The sequence below is a fragment of the Ambystoma mexicanum genome, chromosome 2q (genome assembly GCF_040938575.1).
Source record: "Ambystoma mexicanum isolate Mex_15411 chromosome 2q, UKY_AmexF1_1, whole genome shotgun sequence".
In the NCBI taxonomy this organism is placed as follows: Eukaryota; Metazoa; Chordata; class Amphibia; order Caudata; family Ambystomatidae; genus Ambystoma; species Ambystoma mexicanum.
This window is the reverse complement of record NC_090924.1, coordinates 757,286,616-757,307,103: the sequence shown is the minus strand read 5'-3', so window position 1 is coordinate 757,307,103 and position 20,488 is coordinate 757,286,616. Positions and strand designations below refer to the sequence as shown.

At 50.5% G+C, this 20,488-nt stretch overlaps 1 protein-coding gene across 3 annotated transcripts in view; it reads right to left on the bottom strand.

Annotated features, from left to right (window-relative positions):
• The window catches only part of DYNC2I1 (dynein 2 intermediate chain 1), a 2,286,904-nt gene that overhangs the window by 375,954 nt on the left and 1,890,462 nt on the right, over window positions 1–20,488 (bottom strand). For all 3 annotated transcript variants that reach the window (XM_069647988.1, XM_069647989.1, XM_069647990.1), the window contains one exon: window positions 17,812–17,863. In XM_069647988.1, the coding sequence (XP_069504089.1) occupies window positions 17,812–17,863 (52 nt within the window). The remainder of the gene's footprint in view (window positions 1–17,811; window positions 17,864–20,488) is intronic.

Genomic DNA, 20,488 nt, shown 5'->3' with positions numbered 1-20,488 from the left:
GCCTCGGCCACGCAGGTGCGACGAGGATCATCCTGCACCGTGACCTCTTGAGCTGGTTGACGAGCCGGATTAGCAGAGGCAAGGGAGGGAACGCGTAGAGGAACAGGCCCTCCCAGGGGAACGAGAAAGCATCGCCCATGCTCCTCGTCTGGGGAAACCTGCTGGCGAACCTCCGGCACTTGGTGTTCGTCGCCGTCGCGAACAGGTCGATCTGGGGTGTGCCCCACCGTCGGAAGAGGCGATCCACCAGATCCTGCCGTAGTTCCCACTCGTGGCACGAGCGCAGCTCCCTGCTGAGTGAGTCGGCGATGGTGTTTTTTATCCCTGCCAGATGAAACGGCACCAGAAAAATCCCTTGGGCGATGGCCCAATGCCACAGGTCCTGCGCCTCCTTGGACAGCGCTGGGGACCTGGTTCCGCCCTGTTTCCTGATGTAAAACATGGTGGTGGTGTTGTCGGTGAAGATCCTCACCACCTTGCCCTTGAGGGACGGAAGGAAGGACCTGAGGGCCCAAAACACTGCACGGAGCTCCAGGACGTTGATATGCAGGGACTTCTCCGTCGGGAGCCAGAGTCCCCTCGCGTGCAGATTTTCGGTGTGCGCTCCCCACCCTTCCAGGGAGGCATCCGTGGTCACAGTCTCCTGGTGGGCTGGGGTCTGGAAGTCCATGCCCGCCGTCAGATGCGCGCGGGTGCCCCACCACCGTAGCGCTCGTCGGAAACTCTCGTCGAGCTTGATCCTTTCCTCGAAGCTGCCCGTCGTCTGGATCCAGCGCGCATCCAGGAATTCTTGCAACGGGCGCATCCTGAGCCTGCACATGGGAATGAGGTAGATGCAGGAAGACATCATCCCGAGGAGGGACTTGATGGATCTCACTTTGGCCGCGTCGGCCACCAACATCCGTTGCACCTTGCCCAAGATGGTCCTGGTCCTCTCCTCCGACGGGGAGGCCAGAAGGGACACTGTGTCGAGCCTCGCTCCCAGAAACAGTGCGACTTGCGCGGGCACCAGGTGGGATTTGGCGTAGTTCACGGAGAATCCCAGGTCCGTGAGGAGTTGGACGGTCCTTGCCGTGTGGACCACGGCGAGCTCCTTCGTCTTGGCGCGGATGAGCCAGTCGTCCAGGTAGGGGTAGACGTGAATCCCCTCGCGGCGCAGCTGCGCCGCCACCGGTGCGAGGCACTTGGTGAATACCCTGGGTGCCGACCGTAGTCCGAAGGGAAGGGCTTTGAACTGGTAATGACGCCCTTGGACCACGAACCTGAGGAATTTTCGGTGCCCCTTTAGGATGGGAATGTGGAAGTAGGCATCCTCCAAATCCAACGACGATAGGAAGTCTCCTTCCTCCAGTTGACCCAGGACGTGCTGGAGGGTGACCATCCGGAACTTCTGCGCCTTGATGAACTTGTTCAGCCGTCGCAGGTCCAGGATGGGGCGCCATCCTCCCGTCTTCTTCTTCACGAGGAAGTATCGCGAGTAGACTCCGGAGCCCCGAAGCCTCTTTGGGACGAGTTCGATGGCGCCCTTTCTGAGCATCGCCTTTACCTCCAGGAGAAGTTGAGGGACGTGAAGTTCTTTCCTGGCCACGGGGGGGGGACGCGCGGGCACCTTCTTTGAAACTCGAGCGCGTGGCCCCGGGCCAGGGCGTCCAGCACCCAACGGTCGGTGGAGATGGACTCCCACACGCTGACGAAGCCCGCCAGCCGGCCTCCCACCGGGGTGCTTCGGTGGGGGCCCGACCCCACGGCCGGTTCAATCCTGCTTGGACGCGGCCTTGCCGCCTTGACCTCCTTGGCGACGACGGCGGGGTCCGCTAGACTTGCCTCGTCCTCTGTAGGCCTCTTGCGACGACGAGCGGGCCGCTTGACGGTAGGAAGCGAAACCGCCGCCGGAACCTTTGGAGGCGCCCTTGCCTCCGCCGCTCCGAAAGGGCGTCCGTCGCTGCTGCAGGACTCCAAGGGCCCGGGCCGTCTCAGTATCCGCCTTGATGGCCTGAAGGGAATCGTCCACTGTCTTCCCAAACAGGTTGTTCCCGTCGAAGGGCATGTCCAGGACTCTGGTCTGGACGTCCTGCCGAAAGTCCGTAGCTTTGAGCCATCCACGACGTCGAAGGCAAACGCCGTTGCCCAGCTGGCGGAACCCAGTGTCGGCAATGTCCGTCGCCACGGTGATGGCGTGGTCCGAAGCCACTTCACCTTCCTGGAGGATCTCAAGGGCCTCCGCCCTCTTGTCGTCCGGCAGAAAATCCAGCAGGGGAGCTATCTTGTACCAGAGCTCCCTGTCGTAGCGGGCCACGATAGCCAAGGCGTTGGCCGCTTTAATCGTCGTCGCTGCCGACGAGATGACTCTCCGTCCCATAGCATCCAATTTCTTTCCCTCGCCGTCCGGCGGGGAAGTCGATGTGGAGGCCGCACCCCCCCCCCGCTTTCTTCCTGGCTGCCGCGGAGACGACGGAGTCCGGGGTAGGCTGCGCCCAGAGGCATAGGGGGGCCGTGTCCGGGACCCGGTACTTTTTCTCGTACCGGTCTCTTCTAGCTGGCGTAGTGGAAGGGTTCTTGAGGAGGGAAAGGCCCTCATCCCAAATGTCGTCCAACAGAGGCACTGCGAGGACCGTCTTCCTCTTGGCCTCGCGCCGCTGATAAAGGAAGCCTTCCTTTTTCTTCTCCTCAGGGCAGAGTTGGAAAAGCTCGGAAGCCCTGGAGATCATGGAGTGGAAAGATCCGATCTCGTCGGGCGGAGAAGCCCTGGTGGGGGGCGACGACGGAAAATCCTCGTCGTATGCCTCGTCGTCCGTACCCGTCGCTGCCGTGTCAGTCCCCGTATCATCCCCTCGGGTGGACGGGGAGGAGGGCTGGACGGGGCGCGACGGTTGAAAAGGAGGTGGAGGATGGATCCTTCTTTTCTTGGTAGGGGGAACACCAGAAGGTCCCGGTTCTGGATCCCCCGACGGGAGAGGTTCCTCCGTCGGTAACGGTAGCCTCGTCCTTATCTCGGTACATAAGGACTGTATGGCCAACAAAATGGCCGCCGAGTTGTCTCGCGGCGCTGGCAGAGGGGAATCCGACGGGCGAGCAGGGGCCCCGTCGGTATCCTCGACGATGTCGTCGTCGTCACCCGCGTCGGGGTCCATTCCGACGGGCTGGCCTTGTTCCACGCCTAGGCCGTGGCTTAAGACCTCGATCAGCTCCTCTTCTGAGGTTGAGGCCGAATCTACGACGACGCCCTGCCCCCCCTTCTTCTTCCCCACGGAGGGTTTCACGGGGGTCCTATCGATGGGCACAAAAGAAGACTCCCTCCGAAGGGAGATTCTGGGCCCTGATGTCGCCACCACTGGCGCAGCCTCCACAGGCTGAGCCAGGGCCGCCGCGACCGTTTCGATAGAGGGCTTGGTCGGATGGATCAAGGCCTTCACCACCTTAGGTGCGCTCACCGCCTTATCCTTGAGGGAGGGGGCACTGCCACGCTCCTCCTCTGCCTTAGAGCTCGACCGGGGCCTCTCCAGGAGCTTCGCCGGGTGCTCGGCCTTCCTCTTACCCGACCCAGAGCGTTGGCTCGTGGTTGATGGTGCCGGGGAGGGTGCGCCCTGCCTGGCGCCCGTAGAGCCCGACCGTTCGGCGCTCCCGGTGCCAGCGGACTCGCGGTGCTTGGCCTTATGTTGGGCCCCCGTCGCCGGGGCGCCCTCAAAGGTCTTAGAAGACCGCTCGGGTTTCTTCTTCTTCTCGCCAGACGGGCTCTTACCCTCCAGCCAGTTGGCGAGACGTTGATGACGGTCCTTCATGGTCCGTTCCGACATGTTGCCGCAAAACGCACCACAATCCTTCTCCACGTGCGTTTTGTCCTCATGAAGGCAGTAAAGGCAGAAAGAGTGTTCGTCTTCCTTAAAGACGTTCTGCAGCTGGCATCCAGGGCAGACCCTGAACAGCTTTCCGGGCGTCGAGCTTCCCTTCTCCTGGGCCATCTCCGAGACCGGGCCTGAGAAGCTTCTGGAGTCCGAAGTGTAGCTCGACGAAATCTTCACCCTTGAGGGGCACAGACGAATCCGACACGGGTCCCCGTTGATCGGATGTAGGATCGGTGGAGCTTGAGGCTCTTTTGACCGAAAGAATTGAAGTTTTTTGTGAAAAAGCGCGAAAAAAAGCACTAACGCTAGAGAGCAATAGCACGAGGATCCCAACACATGAACGTGCGGTAAAAATCTGAAGATGGCTGCCAGAGGCGGTGCTTAGGTAGAGGGCAGTCATTGGCTGTGGTCAGTATGACGCAGAGACCAGTGATTGGTTATTACTACGAAAGACAGATCAGAAACGAAACGGATACTGGTTTTTTCTTTACCGAGGATTCCCAGCCTGACGACGGGGAATATTCATGAGCATGTGAATCCATGCCAGACCCCATGCTGGAGAATGGACGAAATCGTCTACCTCTGCTAGCAGGAGGTGTAGCCTGCTGCACTGCCAAGTCCAGGGACACAACCGTTGCTTTTGAGGGAGGGAATCGTCCACTTTAGTCGAGAACACATTGTGTCTGTTGCAAGTCATAGCTAGGAGCTTTGCCTGAACATCCTGGGCAAAATCTGGGTTCCTCATCCAGGAGTGCCTCCTCATCACCATTACTGTTGCAGCACAGTCTGACATGTCAAGGCCAGACTGAAGTACCAGACGAGGTGCCTTCTTACCATTCTGGACCAGGGCCTAAAAGCTGTCTCTCACCTCCCAGATTGGCAGATCCTCAACAGCTGCTACCAAGATTGCTGACCAGAGACCAAAATAAAGTTCTGCCAGGGCACAGGAATCATTAATGGACTCCGGGCCAAACTGCTCAAGGCAAAAATCTTCCTTCCCCAGGCATCCAGCCTCTTGCTCTCTCTGTCAGGAGGCAAAGTGGGAAAAGGAGATGTTTTTAGGTTTGCTATGGTTGCCTGGACCACCAATCTCTCGGGAAGGCATCAGTGGACAGAAAGGCTGGGTCTGATGGCATTGGACTGTGCTTCTTGGCCAAGTCCCTATCAACCACTGGGGTGGAAGCAGGTTTCCCCCAGATCTCCAATACCATGGATTTAACTGCCTAGTTGAAGGGCAGTAAAGTTTCCCAACTTCATACTAAATATCAAAGTTTGAACTGAACCTTCGGTTTGGGTTGGGCTGACAACACTAGACTTTCCCCTACCTTGACCATTGGGCATTGAAAGGAAGCCTAAGGATTCCCCAGAGTCAGTGTTGGTAACATGTCCAACTCCAGGGAGGTGTCTAACCCACTAGCCTCCTGCATGTTGGTGGCCAGGTCTGACAGATCTTCACCATCTCCGTAAAAGTCCTCAGGGAAATCTCCCACTTCTGAATGGCATACAGGTTACAACCCAAACGGGATGGGATCTCCCTCCTCATCAAAAATGTCTCTCATCTTTGATACAAATGCTCCCATAAGGAAGCAAAGCATACTCCTGAGGAGCTTTGGTGGTACCAATGGCGCCAAAGAGGAATGAGCCGGTGCTGGCCACTTGATGCCGAGGATGGAGCGGCTCGATGCAGTAACCTGAGGGAGCTCGGCCGAGCCCGTAGGCACACAGTTGAGGTCCCATGTAGGGTCCCTGCCGGCTCTTCCAGGCACAGTGGGCCCTGATGTCAGTGCTCGCACCAGGGCCTTGACAAAGATGTTTAGCAAATTTTGCCTAGATGCCTCCCATTCCGCCAGGGGGAGGACTGGGTAAGAAACGGTGCCCGTGGTGCCATCTCCTCCGAGGAGTCCCTGGATCAGTGACTCCTCTTCTTCAGAGAAGAAGAATGATGTTGAGAGAAGCCACTGGGTGAGCATGACCTCTTGTGGTACTTCTTTTTATTCGCCATCCGGGCGGGGGACTAGTCTTCAGTCGTCCGTTGCGCACCTGGCAACTTCGAATGGCTCAATCTGGCTTTATTTGTGGCAAAAGAAGAAGATTTTCATGGCCCTTGGGTGAATGAACTGGCACAATCATGAGGGTTGTGTTCCTACCCAAACAGTAAAGACATTCTGTAGTGGTCAGAAACAGACATAGGATGCCCACAGTCCCCACAAGTCTTGAAGCGAGGCCTTCACAGGATTTATCATGGTACAAAACCAAAACCAGAACCTTCATCTAGTATTCCTGAAGATAGAAGAGAGTGCTGAAAAAAAGAATTTAGCTCATGGGTGTGCTTCCTCAAAATATACTGGCCTTGAAGTCATATCCGACATGGTATGTAGAGATAACCCTGAGGCGCACTGCGCCGCCGGGTGGTGGAACATTTTACGAAGAGCTGCTGTGCTGGAGCTAAGGATAATCATAGAAGAGGAATCCATGGGAGGAAGGAATCCATTACAAATACTGTACTTTCTTCAAAGAGTACAAATGCAATTTAACTGCTTTGAGATCACTGGGATGTCATGGCAGCGAATAAGCCTTTTCTCTGCCTCAACCTGGTATTTTTAGCCAGAGAGCAGAGGAGGCTGAATGCCCAGTACCTGGGCATATGCCATGCTCAGCAGCATGCATGCTACTGCTCTGCTTCAGCAGTAGGCATGTCACTGTTCCATATCGGGGGGGAGGTGTTGGGGAAGCAGAGGGAATTGTGGGAAGGACATAGAATGTCAACAATTCTTTGCTTTTTCAGGGTTTGAATGGGAAGGACGCACAGAAAAGGGAAAGGACAATGGTAGGAGCTAGATATCTTTTGCACTAGAGTAGGTGAAAAACATACCAGAGGGTGAGAGTGTGTGGCAGAAGACAAGATATTTTCCTGTTTTTTGGGAGGGAGAGGTGGGGATCGTAAGGGTGGCTGGAAACCAGGAAGTATTTTGCTTGTGACAGAGACACATGATAAATGTTTGGGGAGGTTCTACATTACTCGAACATCTCTGCCCACATCCTGCAATGCTGATCCATGGCGATAGTTGAGGAGTTGCGAAAAGGGCACATGGCGGCCATACATAACACAAAACAAGCATCAAAAGGTGGCATTTTCAATCTCACTGTTCTGAGTAACAACAAAGGCAACTCTAGTTTTGCTCTTGTTGTTTTATGAAGTTACTAGGGCCCCCTCAGTGATATGCAGACACCTAACCATTGAGAACATTTTTCAACAAGTATTAATATGATAAATTATTTATAACGTGCCTGTACACAAGTGTTTCTAGGCATGAGAAGACAAGGGAGGGAAGACAGAGGGAGGAAAAGACAAACAATTTTACTAAGCCTTGTATCATTTAGATCGTGCAAGTGCGAGAATGAGAAGTGCAAGGAGAAAGAGAGGGAGGGAAGTGCAAGGGAGAGGGGAGGGAAAAACAGGGCAGCAATGCTATGAGTAAGTGCAGCCAGGGCAGCGCAGCTTTGGGTAGTGCAAGGAGAACAAGGGACTGTAGGGTTACAGTCGCGGCCCGGAAGCAGTGCAAGGATGAGTGATCAAGAAAAAGCCTGGTATCCAGTGAGACTCTTGAGAGTAGCCAAGAAACCAGTCGATATAGCAGACAGGTAGGTACAACAATGGAGCAAGAAAGAGAAAGCAGAGGAGAAGAGGAACATTTTGAGCTGCTTCTGGAACATCAGGTGATTCGGCTCAAGTTTGAGAGGGGCAGGGAGGCCATTCCAGAGGGAGGCACCTGCAGAGGAGAGAGATCTACCCCCCACTCTCTGCCTGGAGAAGCGTCTAACTATTAGAGAGTTAAAGGTAGCTGAGTGAAGGGCTTGAGGAAGGTATTTTGGAAGAGAGCATTGGGTGTAGTGCGGGTCCCCGACCCAGAAAGCCTTGTGGACGATGCAGAGTCTTGAACTTGATTCTTGTAGCCAACGGGAGCCAGTGGAGAGATTTCATGGCTGGAGGGATCCGGTCCCTGAGCTTGAGGCCAAGGATAAGTCTTGCAGCCCTGTTCTGGATTAGTTGAAGAGGGCGGAGAGTAGAGGAAGGCAGATTGAGAAAGAGGCTATTGCAGTAGTCCAGCCTAGAGAGAACCAGGGATCTGGAGACAGTGAGCTTCTCGGGGAAAGTGAGAAAGGGAAGAGTCCCTTTGAGGAGGTGCAGCTGGTAGTGGAACTTCTTGACGACATCCGAGATGTGAGGAGAGAAAGAGAGAGTGGAGTCGAAGATTACACCAAGGTTTTTTGCCTCGCAGGAAGGCGAAGGAAGAGGGCCCAAGGCGGGTGGCCAGAGTGAGAGGGAAAGGAGGGGTAGGGGTCCCAATGAGAAGGATCTCTGTCTTACTGGCATTAAGGCATAGATCGTTGGAGGTGCACCAATCCTGAATCGTGCATAGACAGTCAGGAATGAGCGAGAGAGGAGGCTGAGGGGAGCCTGAAGGAAAGTGAAGTGCCATTGTCATGAGCACTGGCCCAAATACCCAGACACCATACCATCAAGTGATGGGGAATGGGACATGGGACAGATATACACAGGTGGCCAGCTGGACCTTTGGCGCCAGGCGCATGTAAAGAGATAGCAGGAACAGTTTATTTTGGTACAAGAGTGCTTCATTCACAAGAACCTGTCCACATGCTTTTATTCAAGAACACTTTCCATGAGAATACCATTGGGTGTGGTTCTCCAGGCCCAGGCTGCACGTGCAGATTCCAGGAGGGGCAGGGTGTGGCAAGCAGAACAGAACTTGTGGGCTTGGCCTCAGGAACACAGCTATATAAGCTGTTCCATCCCCAACGCCAGCGCTTTGCGTTACTTTGCATACTCATGCAACGTGATGCTCACTGCCGCTTGGACCAGTTTACTCACCTTCTGGAAGCCAGCGTTCACTGTCTCATCGCATCTGCATACTCACCTTCTGGGAACCAGCGCTCACCCTCTCATCGCATCAGCATACTCACCTTCAGGAAACCAGCAACCTTGAATCCGGCGCCGCGCTCATCATCCAACGTCGCACCCATCATCCACGGAGTCGGGTCCTGTAAAGAAGCAGAAAGATAAGGTTAGATAGTTAAAACTCAACAGCCTGGGGTCGTGTCGCACTTGGAACTACGCGCGCATCCTCAGAGACCACTCGCCTGTTGCCAGGCCATCGTGGGCTCGCTCTCTGTTCACTCCGGCTGCCATCTTCAGCTCTGCAACTGCTGCCGGGCCGCAAAATCATCTACATGGGGAGAGAGCAAAAGAAAGAGCGGACAACAATACCGGAACGGACAAAACAAACAGCAAAAACAGGCTGAAAGCAAAACGGACTATACAAACAAAAACACTGATCTGGAGAGAAGTGGATTAGTCGCAGCTGGACTGGACTACCACACGCAGGGACCAGTGAAGGAACTCGGTCCCAGTCAGACAAGCGCCCCTGCCAGAAGTAGCAGGACAGAGAACTCATCAATCAAGATAAGCAGGTGAGCCTTCTAGGGGCAGTGCAACCTACGGGAACCACACCCTGGGTGGAAGGGGTCTGGAAGGGGACTCGGACCACAGATTGGCATACTCATGCCTCCTTTATATTTACATAGGAGCAGTCTTGAGCAGCAGTACCACAGTAACTGTACAAGGGCAGAGGGAGAAGCCAGATAAGAGCGAACTAATCCCTGGGAGGGCTGCAACCGTGCCCCAACGCCTCCGCAGAGACCAAGTGAGCATAACAGCCATCCGCATAACACTGAAAGTTAGAGGAGAAGGTAGAGCTCAGGTGGGCCAAAGGGGCCAAGTAGAGGTTGAAACACCAGGGTGAGAGGATAGAGCCCTGGGGAACTCCACAGGCAGAGAGAGAGGTGATGGAGAGAAAGGGACCAAGTTGGACCTGGGAGGGGCGGTCCAAGAGGAAGGAGGTCAGCCACTCCAGGGCCTGATCTGTGATGCCCAAGTTCTCACTGAGTTGATTGATCAGGATGGCGTGGTTAACTGTGTCGAAAGCAGAGGAAAGATCATGGAGGATTAAGACAGAAGGAATGCTGGAATCAAGGTTATGTCATGATCACCAGTGGTCAAGCCTAACCCTTACTTGACCTCAGTAGAGGCTGTGCAATGTAGACATGAGGTCAGTAGTTATGCTCATGCTAATACGCATCCCAGGCAGAGTCCTAGCGCTCGGAGACAGCCTGCCTGAGTGCTTGCACCTATTATCATGATTAAACAAATACAGCCAGGAAAATGTGTGAAGTTCTTAGACTCAAAGAGACACCATTCTAACGCATTACTCAGAATTATGCACTTGACAATGGGGGTATTAGGTTAATATTTTTAATATCACAACCATCTTCTACAAGCTCTAATTTGCATTGCACATGCCAAAACAGAAGCAAATATAAAATAAAATATCATCATACCTATGAACAAAACTGCAATATGAGCGAAGAGCATGGATGCATTAAAAGAAAACAGCACAAGTGGTCATTTTAGTTTAACAGCTTGAGTGACATGGGAGTTGTGTTATGTTGAGCTATGCTATGCTGAGCTATTCTATGTTGAGCTATTACACGCCTTATAGCCTCGTATGCACCCAGCAAGGCCCCACATTTAACTCACGCTTTAGAGCAGAAAGTGCTGCACCTGTACCAATGCCTTCCAAGGTGCCACAGATTCCTGTTCAGCTGGTCCTGGCTACTTCTCTCTTGTCTCTGCTCTGGAATCTCTGGCAGACCTCCCCGCCAGCCTCGGCAGCTTGTGTGAATCTGCTGCTCGATGGGCGAACCTCTTGTCCCTTAATTCAGCTTGTGCTTTATATGTTGAAAGAGATCTGGTATTGTTACGCAGAATCCTGTGCAGTGCCCTTAGGGACCACTACCCACAATTAAGACTACAGGTGGCAATACAAGTTTTACCTTTGGTACAAGCCTGTACTACTATGTCAGAGTGGTGTAAGTGACGCAGCAGCCAGGCTTATCTCAAGAGTATATGAGCAGTAGCAGAGATTACACAAAGGGACCACAATTACTGTGACTCAAGCAAACGCTGACTCAAGGTTTCAGGTAGAAAAATATAAGTACATTTATTTTTAAACCATTTGTTATAAACACAACACTTGAATTAAACTTAAACACAAACCACACGTCAAATATACTACAACTAACCAATTCACTTTGTACAGTATGTCTCAAGGTAAGTACCCTGTGTTTGGAGGAACCGGTGTTAAGAACAAAACACGTTACCTCGAATACGATTGCGATCACTTTTTGACAGTTTGGTCTACTAATTAAACGCGTATCCGTGACATGAAATGCTACCGGGGCAAAAACACACTTAGCACCTGAGATACCCAGAGGGAGTTGGAGGCAAAAATCACAGGCAATATTTTGGTTAGGCAGACAGCATCGAGAAACACTCAGAGACAGGAGTTCAAGAGTCAAAGGGCCAGAGCCAGGGACAAGTGACACCGGGGGCCTGTTGCCGAAGATCACATAGTTAGACAGTTCACGATTCAACGTAGCCAAGAGTACTTCGATATAGTCAATGTTCGGAAGCAAAAGTTATAAGAACGGAGGGAAGACAAGGGCAAGCTTTGGTGATGAACAAAAGGGGTTCTGCCAGTTTCCTCAAGCCGAACACAGTACCTTATTCCAATGGTGCACCTGGTGCCCTGGTAGTTGTTCCGGTTGGTTTCCCGCAAACCCACGATTCCTGGAGCTTCGTTGTGAAGGAGGACGTCTGAAGGGGGTCTGCACCACACAGGGATGAAGCCGTCAGCAGCGACAATGAACAAAAGGTGCGCTCCTTAAAAACAGTAGAGGCTCTTTAAATGGCTATCCGGACCACTACAGCAGTGTGCAGCGATTTCGACCAAGGAAGAGGATCCTCTGGCTGTGGAAGATGAGCTGGTTATGCCCACCAGGCTCAAGGGAAGACGACTCCGGGCTGGATCTCCTCTTAGTCGTTGAAGGGTAGATAGCTCAGGACTGCAGCAGGGCTTCACCGGGAAGGGGTAGTTGCAGCAGTCGTCGTTCTCTCCGCTTCTCTTCGGTGCCTTGTAATTCCAGTGGCGACTCTGACTTCTAGCCCAAGAGACCTGCCTTTTATGTGCAAAACCCCCATTCACACAGCCTGGCTGTCAATCACCCAGCAGGGGGGTTGTCCAGCCTGGACAACCACCTCAGCCAATCATGGCAAAGAGCGACTTGGGTTTCTTAGGATACCCTGTGCAGGGGGTGACTATAACCCTCCCTCACATTCAGCCCACCTAGACACCCAGGCGCCTGGTTGAGGGCTTCTGAGCAGAAGCCTGCCAAAAGGCGGTGAACAAAGAAGGCAAACCTAGTTTGCCGCGCAAAGTACAACACAAGAAGGACTTTAACAAAAAAGAAATGGCGAATAAACCCAATCGGAGCCAAAAGAAAGACAATTTGGTCAAGCGGGTTTATGTTTGAGACTAATATTATAGCCAAGATCAATATCACGTTTATCTAATATAAAAGGGATACGAATTACACCTTTCCGGTACTCCATGGAAGATGGGCTGTACTGGATCTGTGGTAGATTAACTAAGTAAAGTTAATGGCAACTTTACCCTTTTCTGGGGGACTATAGTCAGCCTCAGAAATGGAGTCGGGGGGAAGTCTCAAAGACAACCCTGTGCCACGGTGCTGTGTGACATACAAAAGAAGGGGGCTACTGAAGTGGTGTACTTCAGAGTCCACAATCACAAAAACAGAAAAATACACATGGCAAAACTCAGGTAAGAGTGGGGAAAAGCTCATACTCTTACCAAGTGGAAAAAATAAACTCCAGAAGTCCAGCAAAGCTGCTGGGGGACTCACTAGGTAAGGGAAATTAGCTATAATTGAGAATTCTCACTAACGGGTATGTGCGTCATATCCGCCATTTGGGAAGTTAAAGCTTAACGCTTAGAGTGTTCCTTTGCTTTGTTTGATCATACGAATGTCTATGGGAAAACTTATAAGAGACAGGTGTTGTCTGTGTTCAATGGCTGTCTCCATTATATTAACTGGGCTTGAGTTCAGTCCGGGGATAAGGCATGTGAATAGCGTCTACAAAACCTTAATCGTGAGTGTGATATTCAGGCCTATTGGTGCTTCCTGTCCTTGACTACTAATCAGATGTAAACGGTGTGAAGGCATCTCTTGCAACTGCTGCATGCAGTTTAAGACAGGGAGGTACCACTTGCGGTTTGGTTCTCTCCTGGAACAAGAAGCCACGATTTACCTGGCCTCTTGCTTTAAGGTATTATTTTCGGACAGGTCTGCATCTGCTCTCTGTTGAAAGCATGTGCATTGAATGTTTAACCTGCAAGTCGCTTGATGTGAAAAGTTGTCTTACCCAGGCTCATTATCCTTAACAGTTAGGGAGCAGATCTTCATGGGTGTTCAGGAGAGCAGTTTCCATGCCACTGGCAGCTCTGAAGCCAGACTGATGGTCATGGAGACAACAAACAGATTCAGTGTGCAAAGTAAGCTGGGAGATGGCAGCTTTTCCAAGTGTTTGCAAAGGAAAGGGGTGATGGAGATTGGGGGAAAGTATGCCGGGCAGGTAGGATTGGCAGACAGCTTCTTGAGGAGGGGGTACACAGGGAGTGCTTAAGTTGATAGGGGAAAGTTCCAGTGGCGAAAGAGTGATTACATAAATCGGTCAAGGCTGGAGCAAGAGTGTCAATATGGTCCTTGATGGTTCTGGAGGAGCAGGGGAGCACCTGTTTGGACAACACTTTCATAGATCGGACTTGTCTGGAAACCTCGTCAGGTGTTGTCAGAGAGAAAGAGGAGAAAGGAGTAGGAGCAGGAGTGATGGCCAAAGGGGGGGCCTGGAGAGGATGAGGCGATAGAGGACATGATATCCTGAGATTTAGCAGACAAGTGAGAGGCCAGGGCCGTACAGAGGACCTGGGAGGGAACAGGAGAGGTAGAGACTGCAACAGGATTGGCCAGTTCCTTGCAGATTTTAACGAGTTTGGCCATGTTGTTAGAGAGCGCAGAGATACAGGCTTAAATGTGTGCTCTCTTCTTGGACAGGACAGAGAGTCTGTATTGCCTTTGGAGGAGACCAGTTTGTCAGATGACATGCCCAAAGCCCTCCACTTCCTCTCAGCCACCCTGCACTTGCGTTTCAGGACGGCGAGGTTGGAATCATACCAAGAGTTGCACTTGGAGGTAGCCTTCAGCCAGAATCTCATGACAGTGGCAAGGATGTCCAGGGTGTTGGAAATAGAAAGATGCAGATAAGAAAGGGCTGTGTCAGGGTGTGAGTCAGCCGGAGTGCTCGTCGGGGCTTTGCTTGAGAGATAGAAAGTTTCAGGCGAGAGGAGAGTGGAAAGTGGTCAGTCCAAGAGAGAGGAGTGGTGAGAGGGTTAGAGAGGGGATGTCTGAGGTGATGAGAACATCCAAAATATGTCCGGCAGAGTATATCAGGCCAGAGAGCAGAATGGAAAGAGAGAGTGTTGCAGAGGTTGCGGAAAAGCCCAGAGGAGGGATTGGAAGCATCCAGGTGGATGTTGAGATCTCTGAGGAGAAGTTGAGATGTAGAGGCAAGGAGAGAAGAGGAGAGGAGAGGAGAGAAGAGGTCGGCCCATTCAGAGAGGAAGTGGGCGACTAGCCAGGTGGCCTGTAGATGGTGGCCACAGTTAGAGAGAGGCAAGGAGAGAGAGAGAGGGAGCCTGCAAACCAGGCATTCAAAGGAGGAGTAGGCCTGTGTAGGGATGACAGTGGCCGGGACACACTACAGAAAGGTCAGGGCTACTACACCTCCAGGTCGATTGTTTCTGGGTTCAGAGAGGATCTTGTAGCCCACAGGGAGAGTGTCAAAACTCGTAACAGAACTGTCCGTAAACCATGTCTCGATGAGAGCAAGGACATCCAGGTCAAGTTCATCGAGGAGGTGACAGATGTCAGAGGAGTGTTTGACAGAAGAACGAGAGTTGAGAGTAGCGACGTGGAGCAGGATGCCACATTTGAAAGACTTTCAAGGAAAAGGTACAGGCTTGAGGAACAGCCTGCAGAGGCGGTAATGCAAATAGCTTTGTCTGTTATACAAGTATTCTATAGGCATATGGAATCTCTGTAGGTACTGACAGCGGTTTGTTATTAGGTGAACATCAGAGATTTTAAAGCTCTCCGGAAAGACCAATACAAATGCTCTGCTCGCAAAGTAAGTGGCAGAATGTTCCAGTGTTTGGCCGCAATGGGGTGGGAGATGCGGTGGGCATAAGCTGCCCTGGTGGGTCTGGAAGAGGATCTTTTTGTGAATTCTTGAGATAAGTATGGAGGGGCATCCTTGGACAAGCATTTGTGTGTGATGGACAGAGTTTTGAAGAGAATCCATTCACAAATAGGGAGCCAATGGGATTTCTTTCTTGCTGCAGTGAATGTTCAGCTTTGGGGATGTTCAGAGGTGCTCTCAGTGCATTGTTCTTAATAACCTGCATTTTCCAAATTTTCTGGTCGGTGGTACCTGCAAATAGGGGGTTACAATAGTCAAGCCTCGAGCCCACGGTGGCTCAGTCTATGGTAAGGGAGCTGTCCAGGGATAGGAAAGGTCTGGAGGCATTGATGAGCTTAGTAGTGTAAGCAGCAGAGGAGGCAATGGCGCTGACTTGTCATGAGAGAGATAGGGTGGTGTCAAGGTATACTCCCAGGGTTTTCACAAAAAGAGAGACAGCAATCGAGATACCATCAATGTTAAAGGCGGTGTATTGAGGATGAAGCATCTTGACCACCGAGGGGGCACCCACCAAAAGTATCTTTGTCTTCTGATCGTTCAGGCATAGGCGGTGTGTGGCTATCCAGGCCTGGGTGGTCATGTATACCGAGTTGAGGGTAGTGGAATGCTTTGTGGTAGTTGCCGGAGAAGGGGAGTAGAATGTGCATGTCGTCGGCATAGTTTGTATAAGATACCAATATCTGGAATAAGGATTAACTTTAGATAAATGTCTACCTGAAACAAAAGTAGGCCACAGACTGAAGAGGAATGCTGGGATTCTCAGCCTTGAGTCTGTAAAGGGACTGGTAAGTCTTTGGTAAGAGCATCAATTAGAATCATTACAGGGTTGAAGATTTGAGGTCTTTGGTGGGCATGAAAGGATGCCAGGATTAAATTCCTTGATCCTTTCTGCATAGTCATATTAAATAGTGCAAATGTAGATAGAGGAGGAGGCATTCTGTACACCTAAACACCACATGCAGATGACAGTTATCCAAAATTAACATTTCCCTGACACAGACCAAGTTATTTTTAAAGACTTAGGTAAATAAACCTCCAAAAATGTTTGAACAGCATAACTACTTTTACAATTTTAGCAATAGCTCTAAAGTCCTTTTGGCAATGACATGAGGACACGAGACACTTCTGATAATGTGGCAGAGTCAAGGAATACCAGGTATATCGTACATCACCTGATATATATTGAGAACTGAACATTTCTGGTGTCCAAAAATGATATTTTTTTTTAAGTCCAACATTGAGAAATCTTTTCAACTCAAGGAAATATTTTAAAAACAATAAAATGAGTGCAATGAGTTACCATAAGAACTTTAATTTTCCTCATAGGGCCTCTCACAGTATGCACTACAAAATGTGGCAATTGATTTAGCATAGCATTTACTTATATCCTCTTAGGTACGTCATTGTGGAAGATAAATAATCTCTGGATGGGTTATACAAAGAATGGCTGCCCTCCATGGGCTCACTTCCCTCTCCTTCCACTGAACCCAGAAACATTCGGGTCATCTTCGACTCCTCTCTCCCCTTTATTCCTCACAACTTGGACTTTGCCAAGAAGGCCCACTTTCAACTTTAGAGGCATTCTCCCTTTCCTCACCTTCTCTCAGAAGCTCAATGTCTCTAGAGCACTGGTCCTCTCCAGGCTGGATTACTGTAACAGCCTCTTCCTCAACCCGCCTCTTTCTTCACTCCGCCCTCTTCAACTAATCCAGAATAAGGCTGCGAGACTTATCCTTGGCCTCAAGCCCAGGGACCGTATCTCTACAGCTCTAAAATCTCTCCACTGGCTCTCGGTTGCTGCAAGGAATAAGTTCAATACACTTGGCATCATCCACAAGGCTGTCTGGGGCATGGGACCACACTACCTGCAGCTCTATCTTACCAAATACTCTCCTTCCAGATCCCTTCGATCTTCTCGGCTACAACTCTCTGCTGGTCTAACGCCTCTCTAAGCAGAGAGCGGGGGGCAGATGCCTCTCCTTAGCTGGTCCCTCCTATGCAACATTCTCTTTCTCTCTCTCTGTCTTGAAACGGACCACCTCAAGTTCTGCCAACAACTCAAGACCATTCTCTTCTCCTCCTCCTGCCCCCTCCCTCTCTCTGTGCTAACCATGCCCTCTGTCACTGAGATTGGCGGCATGATCCCTCAGGAGTCCAATAGGATTCTGGACTTCTGCCCAATCGCCAGCATTAATGGGCAGTAGACCCCCCCCATCCACTTGTATCGTTTTCGACCTGTACTTACCTGTTGCCTCCCCAACAGGCACCTCTGGCACTTCCTCTGTGCCACCTCCCCACCCCCAGATCCCTGCTGGGGATCCTTATAGCACTTACCCCCAACCACCCCTTTTTTTCTTTTCACTGAACTTGCAAGTTCTGACTGTCACAAGGCCTTGTAGGACTGCTCTTTCTATCTTTTGCCATTATCAATTATTCAATGTTTATTTGCTCCCCTGTCCCCCTCTGCCCCCTTTTGCCTTGTGGCACTTTGAAACACTGTCTTGCTGTCTAAGCGCCTTATAAATATCAAATAAATTAATAAATAAACTGAACTCTCTGATCTGCCCAATTTGTAACAAAGGCACCAAATAGGATTTCAACTCTCCTGCCAAAAACAATGTGCTGCACTTTTAAGTAACTATCACAAGCATTATAGTTTTGTACTCGACAATCTTTCACAACATTTAATGCTCTTTACATTATTTATATACTCACCCAAATCACTTTGAGAGCCAGCAACGTCTACCTTCTGCAGTTCCATTACTACCTGAAAGCAAAGGTATGGGTACTGATTAAAAGTAAATATTAAACAGACATTTTAAGGATTCTCATTTCCAGACCAACATGTGCACCCAAATGCTGCGGGTGATATGCTAACATTCAATTGGAATTCAGAGAAATGGTCAATTGTTCTTGTAACAGAATGTTAATAAAGAACAAGTTAAGTTACGTTCAGTAATCTTTGTGATTGATGCAGCATTCCTCCACCGATTCGTCAACCTCAAACCTTTCCATAGCTACCAATGAATGCCATGCACCTCCAAACCAAGTCTGTCACAGCAGCCACTGAGGCTACTATGAACGAAAGTAACATTGTCCTCGCCCTACATAAGCACCATGACCTCACTCCCACCTTACTCGGCCCCACCCCACTCCCCCAACAAATGAAGAAAAAAAGAAATATTACCAAAAAGGATTACAAGACATACAACTGACAGGAAGGGTTCATGAGTAATCTGTGCAATGTATAGCAAGAACATTACCAAAAATAAGGAACATTGTTCTTTTTTTTTTTAAACAAACATTTTTAAATTAAGTTTTATACAGAGTCAATACCACAACCAGTTAAACAGATTGGATCAGATCAGACATTAAATGACTCCCCAGTCGCCATGAACCAATAGCCTTGTTACCCCCTCACTGCCTCACTTCTATTCTCCTCCCCTTCCCCTACTCAGTGTTGCCCCCATACATTCCTCTGGCCTCCATGGCTCTCCCCACCTTCTCCGCGCCCCCTCCCCTTATCAATCTCCTCCTCCCCTATCTAAATGCTGTCCTTCTCTGCATCCCATACTCCCCAAATAATCTTTTGTTTCTGCAGACACCCTCTACTCCTGTACACCAACTGGTCCCATCCCTTTATGACATCCATTCCCATCCGCCAACCCGCTATTATCGCAGCCTCTGAGCACATTCAGCTTTCTGCTATGGCTCTTTTGGCTAAAATGCATCCTATGTTTAGAAATATGTTAGCATAGCTGTCCGTCTCCATGTCCTTCCATATTCCCAATAGATTATTTCTAGGATCCAGCTGCACTGGTCAGTATCCCAGCCACCTCCCTTTGCACTTTCCCCACTATCTCCTCATCTCTGGACATTCCCAGACCATGTGGAAGAACACTCCCCTCTTCCCATTGTTCTCAGTCTCTGCTAAGAGTAGTAGACACTGTGCAGATATTTTAACTGTATCAGTCTGAACCTGGCCGCTACTGCCACTTCCCTGGGGTGTTGCAGTGCTTCCCTCAACTCCTCCTCATCCATGTCCCCCACATCCCTCTACCATCTCTTTTTAAAATCCTCCAACAGTCTTGTGGATTGCATTGCCAATGCTTTGTAAAGGGTCGATATCTACTTTGCTTCAATCTCCCCATCTAATACATTCCGTTCAAGTGGGGCGGCCTGCAGGATGTCATCCATCCTCCTAGTATGTGGTGCCAGGGTGTTTCTAAGTTCTAGATATCTGTAATGATCCTGTCTGTCCAGCCCCCATTGTGCTCTCATTTCTTGAAAGGTCCTAACAGTGAGTGGACTCACAACTTCCCCCTCTGATGTAATTCCCTTGCTTCTCCATTCCCCTCCCACCTCAGGTAGAGCTAGCATAATCAGTTTATCCCAACCCAAATGCCAGTGGGTCGGAGTCCATGCGATCCCCACCGCCTTCGTAGTCGATGGAATTTGTAGCCGCAGGGCTTTCCTGTATAGACGTTTCTCCCATCCGTTACTGCCCAACAGCGCCAGCTCAGTGTTCACTAGTGCGTCCTTGCCCTCCCGATATACCCATACGTGTGCTATGGCCAGCTGTGATGCCCAAAAGTATAGCCTTAGGTTTGGAGCACCAAACCCCCCCCTCCCATTGGGAATTATAGTGTCTCCCGTCTGACTCTAGGCGTCTTCCACTTCCCTAGGAATTCCCTCAGTGTTTTATTAATCCTATCAAAGAATCTGGCTTTTATTGCCCTCTGAGCATGCTGGATTATGTCCAGTAGCCAGAGGGTCATCATTTTGTACAGAGCGAGCATTCCCATTAGTGAAATTGGAAGAGTCGTCCACTGCTTTGTGTCCTGCTCAAATTTTGATGGTGTTGTGTTGGCTATGCCTGCTGCATGTGCCTAGGCCAGGGGCAGAGAACCAGCTCCCACACAGACGCTCGCCCTACACGGGAATCCAAAGATTTCACATATGCCTAATACACAGACGGCCTTGTATTGTTAATTAATGAATCAACCTGCGACCTAAAAAGATTTGCTGCACTGCAGCAGCCTCCAATATTCACTATACTGATTTAAAGACATCCCATTACTTCTAAGCCATTACCGACATTGAGACCATTGTGAGCACAAATATCCTACATTACAAGTGGTCCCAAAACAGCAGATCCATTTCAACCAGTGGGCCTCAAAAGCCACACCGCCTTGCCTTGTCAAAGACCCTTTCTTTGAACAAAACATGTGTTGGCTGCTATGTCCTTTACTGCTGCTGATTCATTGTAAATATGACCTGTGACAAGCACAGGCCAAACTAGCCAGATGGCATAACACCACTTGAAAATGTGGATTGTACCAGCACCAATTGATAAATCAAACCATGTAAAAGTTTTTGAAAAAACACTGCA